Source organism: Martes martes (genome assembly GCF_963455335.1).
Source record: "Martes martes genome assembly, chromosome: 9".
NCBI classification, from domain to species: Eukaryota; Metazoa; Chordata; class Mammalia; order Carnivora; family Mustelidae; genus Martes; species Martes martes.
The window spans coordinates 87,198,919-87,216,084 of NC_137896.1; the positions used below are offsets into that span (position 1 = coordinate 87,198,919).

At 54.2% G+C, this 17,166-nt stretch overlaps 2 protein-coding genes across 3 annotated transcripts; one reads left to right on the forward strand and one right to left on the reverse strand.

Moving 5' to 3' along the window:
• Positions 1-898: 898 nt before the first annotated feature.
• ANKRD53 (ankyrin repeat domain 53) lies at positions 899-7,195 on the forward strand (the record flags this gene model as incomplete). The annotated part of the gene is made up of 6 exons (XM_080813639.1): positions 899-1,178; positions 1,460-1,650; positions 1,870-2,069; positions 3,572-3,736; positions 4,158-4,278; positions 6,482-7,195. 6 exons carry the CDS (start codon positions 899-901, stop codon positions 7,193-7,195), a joined length of 1,671 nt encoding a protein of 556 aa, XP_080669765.1.
• Positions 7,196-9,850: 2,655 nt separating this feature from the next.
• TEX261 (testis expressed 261) lies at positions 9,851-16,622 on the reverse strand. Of its 2 annotated transcripts, none has more exons than XM_080813796.1 (6): positions 16,389-16,622; positions 14,684-14,763; positions 13,402-13,555; positions 11,492-11,559; positions 10,657-10,759; positions 9,851-10,484 (listed from the first exon to the last, which is right to left on the reverse strand). In XM_080813796.1, exons 1-6 carry the CDS (start codon positions 16,405-16,407, stop codon positions 10,369-10,371), a joined length of 540 nt encoding a protein of 179 aa, XP_080669922.1. In that variant the 5' UTR covers positions 16,408-16,622; the 3' UTR covers positions 9,851-10,368. The 2 variants fall into 2 exon arrangements, with proteins under 2 accessions (XP_080669922.1, XP_080669921.1); XM_080813795.1 differs by lacking the exon at positions 16,389-16,622 and adding an exon at positions 15,705-15,908.
• Positions 16,623-17,166: the final 544 nt, after the last annotated feature.

Genomic DNA, 17,166 nt, shown 5'->3' on the forward strand with positions numbered 1-17,166 from the left:
TACACCATAAAAACTTAAAAGGCAAACTGAGGAAAAACACTGGCAACAAATACTATCATGTTAATAAGTTTTACAAACCCAATAAGAAACACTTTAAGACCCTCACAGAACAATGCAAAGAAACATAATTCCCAGAAGAGAAAAACACTGATAATTGTTTATCTTTTTGCTAAGTCATCAAGGAGTCAAATTAGAACATTTCCACTACCAAATTATTAGCAAATGTTTATTTAAAATCACAGTATTCAGCACTGGTGATGAGGTTTTCAAGTAGTTCCTCTTTTAATAATAGAAAATTCTAGATGGCTGGCCTGGTCTCCCTGCTCCCCTTGCTTCCCTCCTTGGGAAGTAGGTAGTAGTAGTCGCATTTTGCTGATGCAGAATCTGAGACACAGAGGTCAAATAACTCACCCGAAGTCCCATGGCTCATGTGCAGGGCACCTGCTTCACTGCAGGGAAAAGTGTAAATGAGTATAAAACTTTGCTGGTGAGCAGTTTGGAAACACTGACAATTAAAAAATGTTCATTCCCTCTCACCTAGTAATTCTGCTTCCAGGAAATCCATCCTAAAAAAACGACCAAGATGAATCCTTCTTTCCTGCTGCACGTGTGAAATGATAGCACGGCCATTGTGACGCTGGGCTGCGGCGGCGTCATAATGTCGTTCAGTATATGGCATGACAGTGGGTGCTAGTTCTTAATAACGCTAAACGAAAAGTACAAACAAAAGGTCTGTAGGATATATATGTACACATCGTCATAGACCGTGATTTCTGTGGGTGTTGGGACTGTGATTTTTAATTTCCTCCTCGTCCTTTTCTCTGTTTTTACAATCAGCACTTATTAATTTAGAATTAGAAACAAACCCCAAGTGTCTTCCGGTTTGTGTGTGTGGTCGATGCTGTTTCCACGACGAGTGGGCCCGGGGTCCCCGGGGAGGGGGGCGGGTGAGCGGCGGCAGGATATTCCGGAGGAGCAGGGCGGGCCCGTGGAGACGCGGGAGGCTTCTTCCTGGGCCCGGGCAGCCGCGCGGTCCGCGGAGGAGCCGGCCTGGCCGCAGCATGCGTCCGAGCCTCGGCGGGTGGGCGGCGCGGGCCGGCTGGCAGGGCGCGCGGAGAGTGGGGGAGCAGTCCCCGCGCCCAAGTGTCGCCATGCTGCCGGAGGAGAAAGTCTACAAGGTCAGCTGGAGTGGCCCGGAGTCCCAGTCGCCCAGGTGGGCCGGGGATGAGGGGGCCGGGCTGCGGGGACTCTCTGGAGGGGCAGGGTCCCGAGCGGGCGGGAGCCCTTGGGAGGCGCGAGGAGCCGGGAGAACGGGGCGGGGGTCCTGGTTCGCCTCCCGAGGGGTGCCCGGCGATGGTGGCTTCCTCCTTGCGCTGCCGACCAGCGAGCCCCGGTCCGGTCTCCAGAAGTGCCTCGGTGCTCAGGGACAGCCCTCACCCTAACGCACGCCCCTCCGCAGGGCCGCCGGCCCAGACCCAGACTGCTTTCTCGCTCACCAGCCCTCTCCCAACCCACACTAACCCTGGCGATGAGGGGAACCAGAGTGCCGCTGGGAACTTCTACGAGCTGTTCGCGGCCGCACTGGGCAACTTGGAATGGTTGCGCTTCTGTCTGGGTCGGGGCCGTGACAAAATTCCGGCAGATGACAAGGTAAGGCCTTGGAGCTTGGGGGCAAGAAATGAAGTCCTCTGTACCACAGAAAGTTCCTCACATAGAGGTTCCCTGGCCAAGAGCTGCCTGTGGAGCACCCACAGATACCCTTTACTGTGCAGTCACCTTCTGCCGGCAGAAATTGCTCTGTAGGTTAGTTTGTAACCCTGGGGCCTCAGTCCTGTTCAGTCTCCTCCTACCCTCCTCCTGGCTCCACAGGGCTTCACCGCCATCCACTTTGCAGCCCAGAGTGGCAAGCTCACGTGCCTGCAGGCCTTAGTAGAGGAGTACAAGTTTCCCGTGGACCTGCCCACCAAGAATGGCCAGACACCGCTGCACCTGGTCATCAACGGGGACAATAAGAGCATGATCCTCCCCTGCGTTCACTATCTACTTGAGCAAGGGGCAGCCCTCAACACGTGAGTCCAGCCTGTGTCCAGAAAGTGTCCTGGAGCCTGGGCAGATAGGAATCCCCCCCTCCCCCACCAGGTAGGCAGATCCATGCAGGCCAGGCAGAGGGCTGCAGGGTGACAAGGATCTGGTCCCCCATAAAGCAGTCAGCGAGCCCTCATGGTGTGATAAGGAGATCAGGCTCTGGGAGGGGAAAGACCCAGTTCACATCTCAACTTTGCCATCTGCTAGCAAACAGCAAGACCTTCGGCAGTCACTCGGCCCTTAGCCTCAGTGCTCTGGCTCCCAAGCCTGTCAGTTTATAGGAGTCCCACGTGGAGCATCAAAAATAGCAGTGCCTGTGTGTCAATCAAAGGCCAAAATAGGTTCGGGGTCCCGTCTGGGCTTTGGAAGGCCTAAAACCCAGGGGTTTCTAATTTGCAGCACAGTTTGGGAACTATTTTCTGAGCGTCCTCAACTGCAATGTGGGAGGATGACATGAGACTGTTGTGGCTAACAGAGGAAATGCACGAAAGTGCCCGAAGGGCCTATGGGAGACTGCCCTGGCTCACATTTAAAGAGCGCTGTGTGCTCAGTGCTATGCCCAAGTTGAATACAGCAGTGAAGACACGCAAATGGCCCCAGCCCTCACGCAGTTGGGGTACTAGTGCAGCAGCACAGTGAGCTAGCAAACTAATAAATGAACAAAGCGACAGTGTAAGTAGTTACAAAGGAAATAAACAGGGTGATGAGCTGATGAGTGCAAAGGGTAGGGTAGAAGATCTATTTTGGAAAGGGAAGTCACATCTAAGGAAATAACATTTAAATTTTTTTTTAAGATTTTATTTATTTATTTGACAGAGATCACAAGTAGGCAGAGAGGCAGGCAGAGAGAAATGGGGGGAGAAGCAGGCTCCCTGCTGAGAGAGAGCAGAGAGCCCAATGTGGGACTCGATCCCAGGACCCTGAGATCATGACCTGAGCCAAAGGCTGAGGCTTAACCCACTGAGCCACCCAGGCACACAGGAAATAACATTTAAATAGCAGCCTGAAAACTGAGATCAAGCCAGCCATGCAAAGAGCCAGGTAAAAGTCTCCCAGGTAGAGGGAACATCATGTACAAAGATCACATGTTGGGAAAGAGTGGGGTAAGGTCAGAAGATGAGGGTGAGGAGGAGGCAGGGCCCAGGTCATGCAGGCCTTGTGTGCCATGGCCAGACAGGGGAGGGGGCAGGAGGGCTGGCTGACTTAGGAGCCAGTAAGGTTAGTAGCCTCTGAGCTCCAGCCAACCCAGCTCTCCTAGGCGATCTTAACTCTTTTTATATCCATATAATCAAGCTCCCACCATTCATTTAGTCCAAACCCTCCTTCTATGGTTGAGGAAATTGAAGCTCAGAGGGAAGAAGGGACATGTCAGAGTCACCCAGTGGGCTAGTGGCAGACCCAGAAGCTGGCTTGCCCACCTCTCTAATGGGCAGATGGCCTTTGTCCTTCCTTTCTGCCCTCTTCCTGTCCGGCGGGCCGTCTACAGGCAGACATGCAGTGGCTGCACACCCCTCCACCTGGCAGCCTGCAAGGGCCTGCTGAGCTGTTTGAAGGTGCTGGTGCAGAATGGTGCCAATGTCCATGCCCGGGACGCCCTGGGCTGCAAGCCCATCGACTACTGCAAAATATGGAACCACCGCGACTGTGCCCGGTGAGGGTGTGAGAAGCACCCTTGGCCTGCTGCCCCTTCCCTCCCTCCCAGCCCTTTCCCTGGGGCCCTCCCTAAGGCTGAGCCTTTACCAGGCGGGGCTGGGCTGGGAGCTAAGTCTGCAGCGGAGACCACCGCCCAGGATATTATTCCCAGGGCCTCACCCCTTTGGGTTTAGCACTGCCCTGCCTTGCCAGGAAGCCTTGGGTCCTCTGCAGGGGGTGGTGATCACACTGTCAGACACCTTCCTCTCTCACCTAGAAGGAGAGAAGTTAGTCAGACGGGCCTTGGGCCGTGGGGATGGCTCCTCTGGTGGCTGCTCCCACCCTCATCCAGGCCCTGAGCAGCTGCCCGTGTTCCCAGCCTGGGGTGAAGCTCAGTCCCTGGAGGATAATGTACCCTGCCCCCCCAACCTTGGCATCAGGTACTTGAAGGATGCCATGTGGAAACGAGACAAGAAGGACTTTGCTCGTGAGATGGGGAAACTGAAGAAGCTCAAGGACCAGCTGGCCTTCATGGAACAGGACTACCTGATTGAGTATCAGGTAAGGGGGAAGGTGGGCAGGGGTGCCGGGCAGCCACTGCCACCCAAGCAGGTGAGCACAGGAGGCCTGACTCACGTGCCGTTAGAAGAGTGGCTGGTAGCAGTCCCATCCGGGAAAAGCCTCCCTCTCCTCATCCTCTGAAATTCCACCCTTAAAAGCTACTCCTCTAGGTCAAAAGTCTTATTTTGTGTTAGAGAGCAAATACAGCTTAAATTAGCAAGAACTACGGCACCCCTCCTAGTGCATTGCTTCCTGGATTAGGAGGGAAATCTCTAGCGAGATGCACGCCCTGCCTACACCAGGATTCACACTGGTTAAAAAGATCCACCCTGGGGCACCCGGGAGGCTCAGTCAAACGTCTGCCTTTGGCGCAGGTCATGATTCCAGAGTCCCAGGATCGAGCCCCGAATTGGGCTCCCTGCTCAGTGGAAAGTTTGCTTCTCCCTCTGCCCCTGCTTGTGCTCTCTCTCTCTCTCTAATAAAGAAGAAAATAAATACATAATCTAAAAAAAATTAAAAAGATCCATCCTTTGGGGCATGTGGCTCACTCAGTGGGTGGAGCATGTGACTCCTGATCTCAGGGCTGAGAGTTCAAGCCCCATGTTGGGTATAGTGATTACTTAAAATAGTCTTTAAAAAAAAAAAAATCCATCCCTTCCAACAGACACTGAGCGCCTCCTCTCAGCTAGGCACCTGCTGGACCCTGAGGCTATGAAGACAAATGAGATGTGGTCCCCTCACTTAAGGAGCTTAGGGTCTAGAATGGGAGGTGGGTTATATTCCCACGGAGGAGGAAGGGTCCAGGAGGATGCCAGAGATAATGCTTAGGAGGATCTTTAAGGGTGGGCAGCAGTTGGCCATATGAAGGGAAGGGCTGACGAGGCAGAAGGAACAGACAGCCTTGTGGAGAGGCGCAGAGGTAGAGAGCGTGGTATATGCTGAGAAGTACAAAGTCAATACAGCTAGGGGAACGGCTGTGAGCCGGAGATTGACAAACTGGAAATTTGGGAGGTGCTCAGATCTATGACAGACCGTGGCTGGCAAAGAATGGGGGAGTAGCTAAAGGATTTTAAGGAGGTATAATGACGTAGGATGCAAGAGCCAGAAAACCCAGAGAGAAGATGCTGGGAATCCTAAGTGGATCCAGAAGTGGGGAGGGCTTCAGGGCTGGCAAAATCCAGTACTCAGCTTGGTTCCAGGTGCATGTCTCTCCAGTTTTCTCGGCCCCGCCCTCTTTTGTCAGTGTTGCCCAGTCCTCATAGTCCCATGGGTCCAGAAGAGGCAAAGCTCATCTGTTCCCATGGCTTTTAACTTTCCCAGAAGCCCCTTACAGATCTCCCCTTATCTCTTTGTGGCCTCAGTTGGATCCTATGTCTATTCTGTTCCAACTCCTGGAGCTAAAGGAAAGCCAGGTACTGACTGACCTGGGTCTGGGGCAAAGCTGATGCAATTATGATGATTGGCTTAGACTAATCAGAGCCTACCTCCTGAGCTGTGTCAATCCCCATACCACCTGATGGCTTAGCAACAGTCTGGGGGGTGAGATACTGAAACAAGGGCGTGGACAAGGGACTGTTCTGTGACCAGCTGAAAGTTCACTTCTAGTGGAGGCAAAAAGAGAGAGGTAGACAGAGTCATGAGCATCCAGCCCAAAGAGCCAGCCAACTATATCCCCCAATATACAAGGTCCACCACTTCCAGAAGCCTATCCAGACTGGCTCCCCCCAGTTCCAGGCCTTCCAAAGCTTTCTGCTTTCTTCCAGGGTCGAGGATGTGCCTTTCCTCCCCCATCAAACCAGAGACTCTCTCAGGGCAGGCCATATCTCCACTATCAGATGGGGGACTTTGGAGGTGGAGGCTTGTCTCCCCCATGAGACTTGAGGTTTTCCATAGGGCAGGGACTGGAGACCTCACTTAGGGCAGAGGCCCTGTCAGACTGGCAGTCCCCTGGATGGGAGAGCTTCTACTTGTCCCATCAGCCCAAGGGCTCCCTTCGGGCAATAGTTCTCTCCCTGTCAGAACAAGGGCAGAACAAAGGACCATGAGGCAGGAAGTCTCTCTCTCATCAGACTTAGGCTTCCTTGGGTGGGGCTGTTTCTGGCCAGTGACACCTGAGGTTTCCAAGGGCTAGAGCCACAAGAGCCCCTTCTATAGGAGTAGGGAGGAGGGGCAGCCTTCTATGACTGTCCCTCTGATGTTGCAGAAAGAGCACCAAATTCTGAGAGAAGCCGATTGCAAGAAGTGGCTCCACTGCAAGCAGCTGCTCCAAGGCCAGTTCCAGACTCGCAACACCAAGCAAGCGCCTTATGCCCCTCGGCCGATGATTACTATCTCCAGGACCCCCAAGCACCAGGGGCCCCAGAAGAGCTTCTACCCCTCCCCGGAGGCACGCCTGTGGCAGACCTCAGTGCCCAAGCTGCAACCTTCGGGGATACCCACCCCCACCTACATGCAGCCCATGGTCAGGCGGCCCAAGTCATGGAATGTTAGCAACAACCCTGCCAGATCGCCCACCACCCAGATCGGCTACCCACAGGGCATCCGCCTGGGTGTGCATCCAGACCCCAGCCCGGAGCATGACTTCCACAGCTTCCTCAAGGTGAGGTCTGACCGGTACGGTGGTGTACAGCTGCGCACGGTGGCCGGCAGCAGGGTAGCACCTGTGCCCCAGCTGCCTTTCGAGGTGGTAGTCCAAGAGCTGCATCCTTCAGTGCGGCCACACAGGTTGAAAGTGCCCCAGGGCTTCTGCCCTGTCAGCATGAGCACTGTGCCCCAGAAGCGGCACTTTAGTGACGACAACTTCTGGACCGACACTCTGGCCATGAACCTGCGTGAGACCTTTGATGAAGCCTTCCTGGCCGCTGTGCGAGCCCATCAAGGGCTCCCCACTCTGCCCTCCCCCAAGAGCCTCCCATAAACTTATTTTGGTAGAGTCTCAACCTGAGGCAGCCCAGTGAGGGCTGAGGTGTGGTGTCACGATGGGGATGGAAGGGAAAGGAGTACCCACAGGCTTCCCACTTCCCGCTCCCAAGCTTAAAGATTGGAGCCCCTTCTCTTTCAACAAAAGCCTAGATCCCAGGTCTCCCTTCTCCACAAAGAAATTTCTTGGATTCCCCAGGAGGATGAAGCTAGGGCGGAGGCCTCAGAGTGAGCATCAGTCTCTATCCTGGGCACTTGCATAGTAAAAGTGACACTTTGGTGTCCCCACTCTCTCTCCTCCCCACCAGTCCACCAGGAGCAAGGCTTCGAGGATGGGAGAACCACTGGAAAAGTCTGCCTCTTGTTCAGATGAAGGCCTTCAAGGTTTCTGTAGTTCAGGGAGGCATAAGCAGCATACATTGGGGGAAGGGAGGGAGGACCTGCGGCTTCAGTTTCAGCTATACAAGCACTTTTACTTCTTCCAGGAAGCTGTCCTGGGTCCCCTGTTATGCCCTGGACGCATCACTACAAATCGTTCATTAAACAAACATTTATTGAGTGCTTTCTATGTACCGGGCACCAAGCCAGGCACTGTTGATACAAAAACTGAAGGGCAGTCCCTGCCCTCAAGGAGCTTACAGTCTAGTGGGGAGATAGACCAGTAAGCAGGCAAGTAAGCCTAGAGTGATCCGTGTGGTGTCCTGAGGGGAGAGGGGACAAAGCTTAGAGTAAGGGAGATCTAAGTTGAGAACTGACCAAGAAGGTACCCGGGTGAGCAGAAAGGGTAATCAAAGTGGCATCTCTGAATACAGGAGGTGGGGACACAGGGTGCAAGGTGGCAAGTGATGAGGCCAGAGAGGTGAGTAGGAACCAGACATCACAAGTCTCACAAGCCATGCTAAGGGGTCTGGACTTTAACCTGAGGGCAATAGGGAGCCATGGAAGGTTGTAGGCCAGGAAGTGAGTTGATCATCTATATATTTTAGAGAACTCTGGCTGTGGGACAGAAAAGGAGGCTGTCACAATAATCAGGGTGTAAGCTGATGACCGTGGGTGTGGCTCGAGTCAAGAGATAGTTGGGAAGGTAAACTTAACAGTTTTTAGAGATCAGATGGCAGGGGGAGGGGCAGAAAGAGAAAGCAGTGCTAGAAAGCAGGTTTCTGGTCTGGCTCCTGAGCAGTCTTGGGGCCATGGCAGGTACCCAAAAGAGGCAGGTTTGCAGAGGACAGGAACAAGTGCCCTCTGGGCCATGAGAGTTGTCTGTGCACCCAAAGGCAGCAGAACAATGGTTCAGAAGATCAGGAGGGATGGTGGGGCCGGAGGTCAACTCTCAGTTCCTCGGCAAAGAGTCCTTGAAGCCATCAGCATGGATGGGCTCCTCCAGGGAGCCCACAACAGAACCCTGAGAAACCCCATGTTGCATGGGGCAAATGGAGAAGCCTGCACAGGAAACTGAAAGGAAGAGCAGAGGTAGGAGGAAGAGCAGCCACGGGAGTGCCAGGGAAGTGCAGTTCCAGAAGCCGGGGGTGACGGGCCCTGTTAGATGTTGCAGCGATCCGTATAAGGTATGAAAGGGTCCGCTGGGTTTAGCACGAGAAGGCCACTGGCAACCCCTGGGAGAGAAGCCCTACTGTTGGTGAGGAACAAAGGACACGGCAAGGGAGAGCAGAGCCGGCTGCTGACCCAGCAGTGAGGATGATACTGGCCTCCTGTGTCCTCTACCTTGTCTTCCCTTGTCTGCATAGGCTAAAAAGGCCTGGCCATCTCAATCCCGCCAGGAAGAAACCAAAATGTGCTACTCCTCTCAGGAAAGGGAAAGGCTGGGATTTTTAAAAGAACAGGAAATGCTGAAGTCAAGGTATTGAAGGGCTGTGGGGGGACTTGGGGCAGGATACAGAGAATTTCAAGCACAGGGGCTTCCCTGGCTTTAAGGTCCTGCATATGCACTGTCCATCTCCGCACCTGCCCGTCCTGCTCTGACATACAGGACACAGCCGGGAACGGTTCTCGTGGGGGCTTCACTCCCGTATGTACTGCTGAGTACTTGCAAGGCACTGTAGTTGGAGTGCAAAATCAGCAAACGCTGGTCTGTGCCAGGATCTGGCCCACCTTCTTAGGAGACTAAGGTCAGCTCCCCGGGAGCCAACAGCACGCAGAAGAGGGCCAGCCTCTGTGTGCTCTTAGAGTGACAGACCGTTTCTCCCCTCAGTCCCATTTCTTAAAAATTAGGCTGTAACCCAGGCTGCCTGGAAGCCAATTTCTATTTTCTTTCTCCTTGGGCCTAAGATAGAATTCAGCCAGAAACCACTCCTTTTCCCCAGGGGAAGGCTTACAAATAGGATATTGCAGATGTTCTGAAAGTCCAACCCAGTCCCAAACTGTCCTTCCTCTGCCCCCAGTGTCACAGCCATGGAGCCTTGGGGAAAGAACAAAGGGAAGAAAAGGGAGGAGCACGAGAAAGGCTGCCTCTGCCCCCAACTCCCCTGACCCGGCTCGGCTCCTCATCTCTGCCCATTTCTCACAAAGGGCTGTGAGAGCAGTCCCTTTGGGAGGGCAAGACCCAAACCCAGGAAAGGAGCCTCTGGAGCAGAAAAGCCAGTCCAGTCCAGGGCAGAAGGTCAACTGGAAGAAAGGGAGATGAACTTTCAGGATATTAAGGCAAACAGTGCCACCTAGAATCTTTATTCAAATGGGAACCAGCACTTGGGACAGAAATCACAGTTCAACAGCAAAAACTATTTCTCTCAGAAGTGCCAAGCCACGGCCCCTCCCCACGGCCATGTGCCCAGAGAACTTATTCCTGTCTGCTCTCCAGCTTCATAGCTCCTGCCCTGCCTGCCCCAGCTGAGCCAGAACCTCCTGACACCACGGGAGCGGGCAGGAGGGTCACAGGGAGCTCAGCTTCTGCCTAACCAGATGGACCGTGGCCTCCTGGCTAAGCAGGCTCTGCCATCATCCCCGGTGCCCTCTGAGGTCGCAGCCTCTAGCAGCGTCAGATCTGAGCCAAGCTGAGCCCTTCAAGGAAGGTGGGGATGAGGGCTTCAGGGAGAGTCAAGGGGACAAGGGCCAGGGCCAGGGGACGGTGCCTTCCAGGCTCTCAGCCTCCGTCTAGTGCAGAGGCCCAGGCCCCGACTCTCCTGATTTTGCCCCCGCATCCTCTCCCCGAGGGGTTCAGTATATCTTCTGACGACTGGGTAGAATGGCCTCTTTGATGAAGGAGAAGACAACCAGGATCCCTAAGCGTTTGCCCCGCTTGCCTTTGGTGAAGTAATTGGAGACCACGTCATCTGTGGAGACATAGGCAGGGAGATGAGTGTGTGTGCCACCGTCTACATGTGAGCATGGCTCTCCCCACCTGGTGCCCGAGTGCTTCCATCACAGGGCTGGACTCGGGCTCCCCACACAACCCAGGCCTTCCTGAGGTCATCCCACTGTGACCCATGACAAACCCCTTCTCACCTCCTGGCTGCATGGTGGAGGGCAGGACGTTTTCCCCAGCCGACAGGGACACAAAGAATGCAAACGGGATTATCCACAGACAGAAAGTGAAATAGGCCAGGACCTGGCAACAAGAGACACTGAGAAGACGGTGCCCTGGAGGTGCCAAGGGTGGGCGACACATGGTCACCATGCATCTTGCAGAGGTGGTCAAGAATGCACAGAAGGCCCCGCACCTATCTCTGAAGGAGGCCAGGAAGCAGAGACAGGGCAACCCCAGACATGGAGATCATCAGTGGGGAAAGGTGCAGGCCGAGGATGACCGAGTGGGACCACAATCCCCAAACCCTGGTCACTAGGACAAACTACTCTTCCGAACTAAAGGAAGCAGATGGAGGGCAAAACCATGACTGACCCATATTCTCCCCAAATGTGATCTTGTTCTTCCCAGGGGTCCGAACCGAAGCAGGAGCATGTGGAGAACCCCTGAGAGGAAAAAAGCCTAGCAGGCTGCTGGGAGGAGCCGGGCTGCAGGGCTGCAAACTGCCCAGCCCCGTGAGGTCTGGGTCAGACAAGGCCACCCCAACGCCCCGTCCCGACCTCATGGTGTTAGGCTGTGATCCTGGGAGAACCAAAAAACTCCCTGGGGGAGAGCAGTGTCCTCCCCGCCTCAGCCAAAGACATCCCTGCCCCTCAGCCACACCACTTTCTAAACTCATCAATACTATTTTTTTTTAAATGCGTTATCCCCGAGTAGACTAGTTCAAATCCCACCTAAGTTCACAAAGCAAATCATGCAAGTCCCCTTTACTCCCTCTGTCCCTGCTGGTAGTTTGACGTACCGAACACTTCTTACCTCTGAGAAAGGGTAATATTCTTCTGCAAAAAACTGAAATGCTAGGTAATGATTCACCACCACTAGCCCTGTTGAGGGAATGAAGAGTCAGTCAGTTTGGGGGGAAGACTGTACAGCTGGACTTCTAACCTTCAAAAGGCCCCTGGGAGTTGGGAGCCCGAGTCTTAGTCCTGATCTTACACTCAGCTTAGAGTATGGCTATAAGCCAAGTACACTATCCTCCAAAACACAGTTCTCCCTCTGTAAAAATAGGGGGATTAGCTCCTACCTTCCCACTGCCGAAGGGTTAGAAGGCAGATAAGAAAGCTCTTTGAATGGCATAAGAATGAGACTGGTTACATAATCCAAAGCACTGTGACAATTAACCTGCTTTTAAATGGGTTTGAGTCCCGAAAAGTGCCCTCCCCCGGGCAGTGGGTGCAGGAAGTCATGTGTGGGCAGATAACATACTCCCAAGAGGTTCCACTCTGAACTGGGCAGCTGGGAGATGACCTCGAATAAGGAGGCTTTCACTCCTCAGGAATACAAGGGCACAGTTTGCTAGATGCTCTGGGGTGCAGTTTTAGGGTTCCTCCAAATTCTCGGGGAGAAGGTCCTTCCTCATTCTGCCCTAGGGTAGGGCTCACTGGTCTAAACTGGTATGTAAAGGACACAGCCCCATTTATGGAAGAGAGAGACAACCTGCAGATCCTGGGGATGCGCTGCTCAGAGAAAGGCATCCCGGCCTGTTCTCATGGTGAGGTGAAGGGCAGGCACCAAAACAAAGCACCCACTTAAACTGACCACCAGAGCCAAATGCCACATCTTCTTTCTCTTTGCTCCTCTCTTGCCTTTCCCCTTTTAAGGCAGAGCTTGGCCGTGCCTAGCCACACGCTAAGACTGGGGAAACTGGAAGACAGATGGTGCCTGATGCCCACAGATCTTCAGCAAAACTCTCAGACATCTAAAGGGCAGGTTGGGGGAATGACAAAGGGAGGCCAGGAGGGCCTGCTACTATAGTAGCAGGGACAGGGAGGGTTCTACAATCTGGGAAGATGCAGAAGGGGCCTGGTCTCCAGGGAAGGACTCCCCACACCAACCCTTACCAAACACATCCTCTGGTGGACTCCACCAAGGCACTTAGGGTAAGAGGCCAATCCTAGCTTTAACCCAGTGCCCTTCTTGGGAATATTCTCTTTCCACATTCTCCCACAGAAATAGTCAAGTAGCTCTAGGAAACTCCCAATTACATGTCACATCCTGCCCAAAGGCTAGATGACCAGTAATAATTAATGGGAGAAAAGTCAATCCTGATAACTAAACACTTCCCAGAATCTTTTCTGGGGATCTCTGTAACCGTCTACTGTGTGTCAGCTGAGTCCATCATCTCTGAATAGATCAAGAACCCAAAGCCAGAGAGGAAAAATGACTCCCAGAATCAGAAAGCAGTGCAAGGTTAAAGGCTGAAAAGTCAGGGTCCTCTAAACATGTTTGTCTACCCCAACGCCGGCACCTGCAGGGGAGCCCACAGCCCCATGAAGCCTGTGTTAATCAAGACTTTGGGCCAGACGACTACGTGGGGAGCTACCTGCCTGCCAGGGTAGGGCTTTGGGCTTTTCCTGGCCAAGTGGTTTCTCAGGGCCCATAACTACACATTGAACCCACATTTTCTCCCTTCTCAAATTCACCTCCCTGGGAAAGCCCTCCCTAAATATCCTACTCCCCCACGCCATCCCCCCAAATATTAGTCACTAGAGCCAAGTAGACTCTAGACTCCTCAAGTGTGAGAAGACCACGTTCCCAATCAGCCTGGCCTCTTGGAGGACCTGAGTTGAGTGGTTTGCCCCTTTTCTCTATATCCCCAGAGAGCCCCGGAATGAGCTGGCCAAGTGCAACCACCTCGACTGCCTCCCCAACCCTGCCCCTCTCACCGCATGAAAGGATGAAGTTAGGCGAGGTCAGCATGATGAAGGGGAAGGTCTGGAGGAGGCCAAAGTAGACGAGGTTGGTGAAGAGGCCCACGCCAATCATGAAGGTGGGGAAGCGCTCAAACACGTAGAGGCCAATCAGCACAGCTGTGGAGAACTGGAACAACCAGAGGGACACAGTGCAGGGAGCCTCTTCCAGGCAGCCACCTTGGTCTTACTAACCACACCCGCCCGCTCCGGGCAACACTAGGTTCATGCTTCAATCTCTTCTTGGTTCACAAGTCCTCCCCAACTTGTCTCTCAGTGCCCAAAGGGCAGCATCTTTTAATGGCATTCTCAAAATTTTTTACAGCAAAATGTAAACATTTTACAGATCAAATTTCAATTCTAGTCTCTCCTATTTTTTGAAGATGCCAATCATGACCTACTGAACTGATGACACAACCCAGTAATGAGACCTACGACTTGAAAAACACTGTTCTGAAGGACTGTCAGCACTTAACAAATGGCAGTTGGTAGAATGAAGATTTAATTCCTGTACCAAAACCCACAGGCCAGGCCTCTGAACCCAGAGCTGACTGCTAATGGTCTTGTCTCCACTACTAACCCTCTACCCCAAGCCATGTCCTGAGTGGCTGCTGACACCAGGTGACTTGAGAGGCACTGGACTTCTCCCATCCAAATGGTCCCAATCCCCACACCTTCCCGCAGTTGGCAGGAATCTATCCGCCAGAAGGCATTCCTGTAACTTTGACATCAATGGCAAGGATTGTGTCTTCAGGAACAGAAGCCTTCCGTGAGACCTTGGGAGGGCAGGGCCTAGGCCAGGGAAGGCGTCTCTCTCTCTCAGGACAAGTCACTTGATCCAATCAGAAAGAGGGCAATGAGTACAGTACTCTAACTCAAGTACTCAAAACCATCCTTGGGTTCGTTCCTCTTCGTTCTAAATGCTGCAGAGGGAGCAAGGGGCTATAGAGTCAATGGGAAACAACCAAGTAAAGGCCAAGCCATGGTCCTGTCAACACAGAGTGTGTACTCAGCTGTCACCCTAAGGATCTGAGAACAGGGTCTGCAGTGAAGCACTGCCACTTGAGGAAGGGGGCGAGGAAACACCTGGACCCAGAGAGCAGACTCAGGAGACAAGGGGCAGGTGAAGGAGGTAGGGATGGCGCCCTCAGGAAAACAGTAGGGACAAAGGTCTCATCATCCCTGACAAACTCTCCCCACTTCCTCCTTTGAGGCAGGCCAAAAGAGGGGATTATCCCAGGAAACAACTGCCACTTACCCAGATCATGTATTTTATGATCCTGCTGGTGGCCACTGTATATTCTTCTATCAGTTCTGCCAGGTAATAAAGTCCAGCCGCTGGGGGGGTAGGGAAGAGGAGCAAGCAGGGAGAATTAGCCAGGGTCACTTCCACCATCCTGGTCTGCCTCTGTCTGCAGCTGGGATCCCATCAACCCCTCATGAACTCCCTAAGGAACAAACCAACAGCCCATGTGGGGTCCTCCCAAGTCTGAAGAAGCAAAACTTTGTCAGAGCAACTGAAAAAAGATTTTGTAAAACTGAATGGAAAAACCTGTATCTCAGCACAATGCTAACCTCTGGTCCACGAAGGAGGAATTTCATTCACTCATTCACTAATATCTGTTAGGCACCTGGTATGGGTCAAGTGCCGGGCCCAGTGAAGAGAAAACAAGGGTAAGCCAGGCAAGGTCCCTTCCCTGACCCAGCGTGGGTAGGTAGGGGTAGGGAGAGCAATCAGCCGATCCCGGTGTGACAGGTGCTACGTCAGACAAAGTACAGGTCACAACCAAACCCCATAAGGAGAGCTTCCCGGAGGAGGTGAGATCTCAGCTGGGGCTAAGAGTAGAAACTCGCCAGAAAGGAAAAGCGTGTCAAACTCCAACAGAGTAGTCAGTACGAAGGGCCACAAGCGAAAAGGGTGGGGACAAGCGTCGGGGAAAAGTTCAGCGCGCTAGGGTCAGGAGGGTGGTCACGGCAGCGGTTGGGGATGCGCGAGCTCCGGCAAGGGGCACTCGAGTCAGCCACTCCCAGGCAGTGCCGGGGCGGGTTCAGTGCCACCGGGAGGGACCCACGGTCCCACTGGGCTGGTGGGGTCAGCAAGAGGGGGCAGGATCCGGAGGGACAGGGAAGGGGAGGGATGCGAAGGCTGGGAGCATCGGACAGGAGTCCCCCGGGTTGCTCCGGCGCCCCCCTGATGCGACCGCCCTCGTGATGCGACCCCCCGGCCAGCATAGATGCCGGGACAGGAGCCCGCGCGGACCCGAGTCGCGCACTCTCACCGACGGCCAGCGTGATGAAGGCCACCTGGATGAAGAGCGAAAGCCAGCTCAGCACGTACATGAACCACATGGCGCCCCCGCCCCGCCCCGCCCGCCCCCGAGCGCCGGGACGGGCCTGCGCGCTTCGGCTCCGGCGACACGGAGCCGCCGCCACCGTCGCCGCGTCCCCGCCCCGCGGACGGCGAGAGGGCCGTGCGCCGCCGCCAAGAGGAGCCCGGCCGGAGCGCCGCCCCCGGCCGAATCCGGACTAGCGCCGCCCGCCGGCGCGGAAGACCAGCCGGCCGCGGCCGCGAGCACCACCCTCCAGGCGGAACCGCGGCCACCCGGGGCTGCACCTAGGGCAGGGCCCGCGACGCCGCCGGGGGAGGCAGGACGGTGCCCGGGGGCGGGGATGCGGCGCCTCCCGGAGGACAGCGTTCGGGGCACTCCCTGGGCGCTCCCGCGCTGGCGTGGAGGGGGTCCGGAGCGCGAGAGGGCCGCCTGGCCGCACCCCAGCCGCCAAGGGCCGGAAGCCTGGAGGCAGGTCGCCCGCGGAGCTTGTCTTGCTGCCGCTGCTGAGCCGAACGACTTGGTTGCGTGCCGAAAACGGGCCAGGCCCTGTGCTAAAGGCCGCGCTGTATTTTCGGGAAGGAAGTTGATTTTAAGTCATTTCAGGATGGGGAAGCTGGGGCCAAGGAAGGTTACCTTGCCTCAAGTCATACATCCCGCGGCACGGGCGGGAGTTGGGCGCCTTTAATTAGTCATCCTCAGGCGTAAACTCTCCCTTTAGGCTGAGTTCCTTTAGGGTACCTTCTGCATCTTTGTGTCGCCGGCACATCGCCAGTGGCGGGCACGCAGGGCGCCCACTGGGCCCTGAATGCATTTACTAGACCTTGGAAGAGTTACTGAGGGGGCGGAAGGACAGGGGAGCCCTTGCTGAGAAGCTCCCCATCTAGTGGCCACGACAGGCATGCGAAATAAAGTGTCTGTTGGGGACTGAGCTAAGCTATTCATCTCAGGATGATCTTTACATGCATAAAAATGAATACACATTCCTCAAAGATTAAACATAGAACTACCATATAGTGCATCGATTCCACTCCTCGGTATATACCCCCAAAGAATTGAAAGTAGGGACTCCAAAGAGTTAAGTCTACACCAATATTCATAGCAGTTTTATTCATAAAGGTGGAAACATCCCAAAAGTTCGGCAGCAGGTGAATGGATAAACAAAAGGCGTTTTATATATACGATGCGATACTATTTAACTTCAAAAAGACATGCGATTCTGGGACGCCTGGGTGGCTCAGTGGGTTAAAGCCTCTGCCTTCGGCTCAGGTCATGATCCCAGGGTTCTGGGATAGAGCCCCGCATCGGGCTCTCTGCTGAGCAGGGAGCCTGCTTCCTCCTCTCTCTCTGCCTGCCTCTCTGTCTACTTGTGATCTCTGTCTGTCAAATAAATAAATAAAATCTTTAAAAAAAA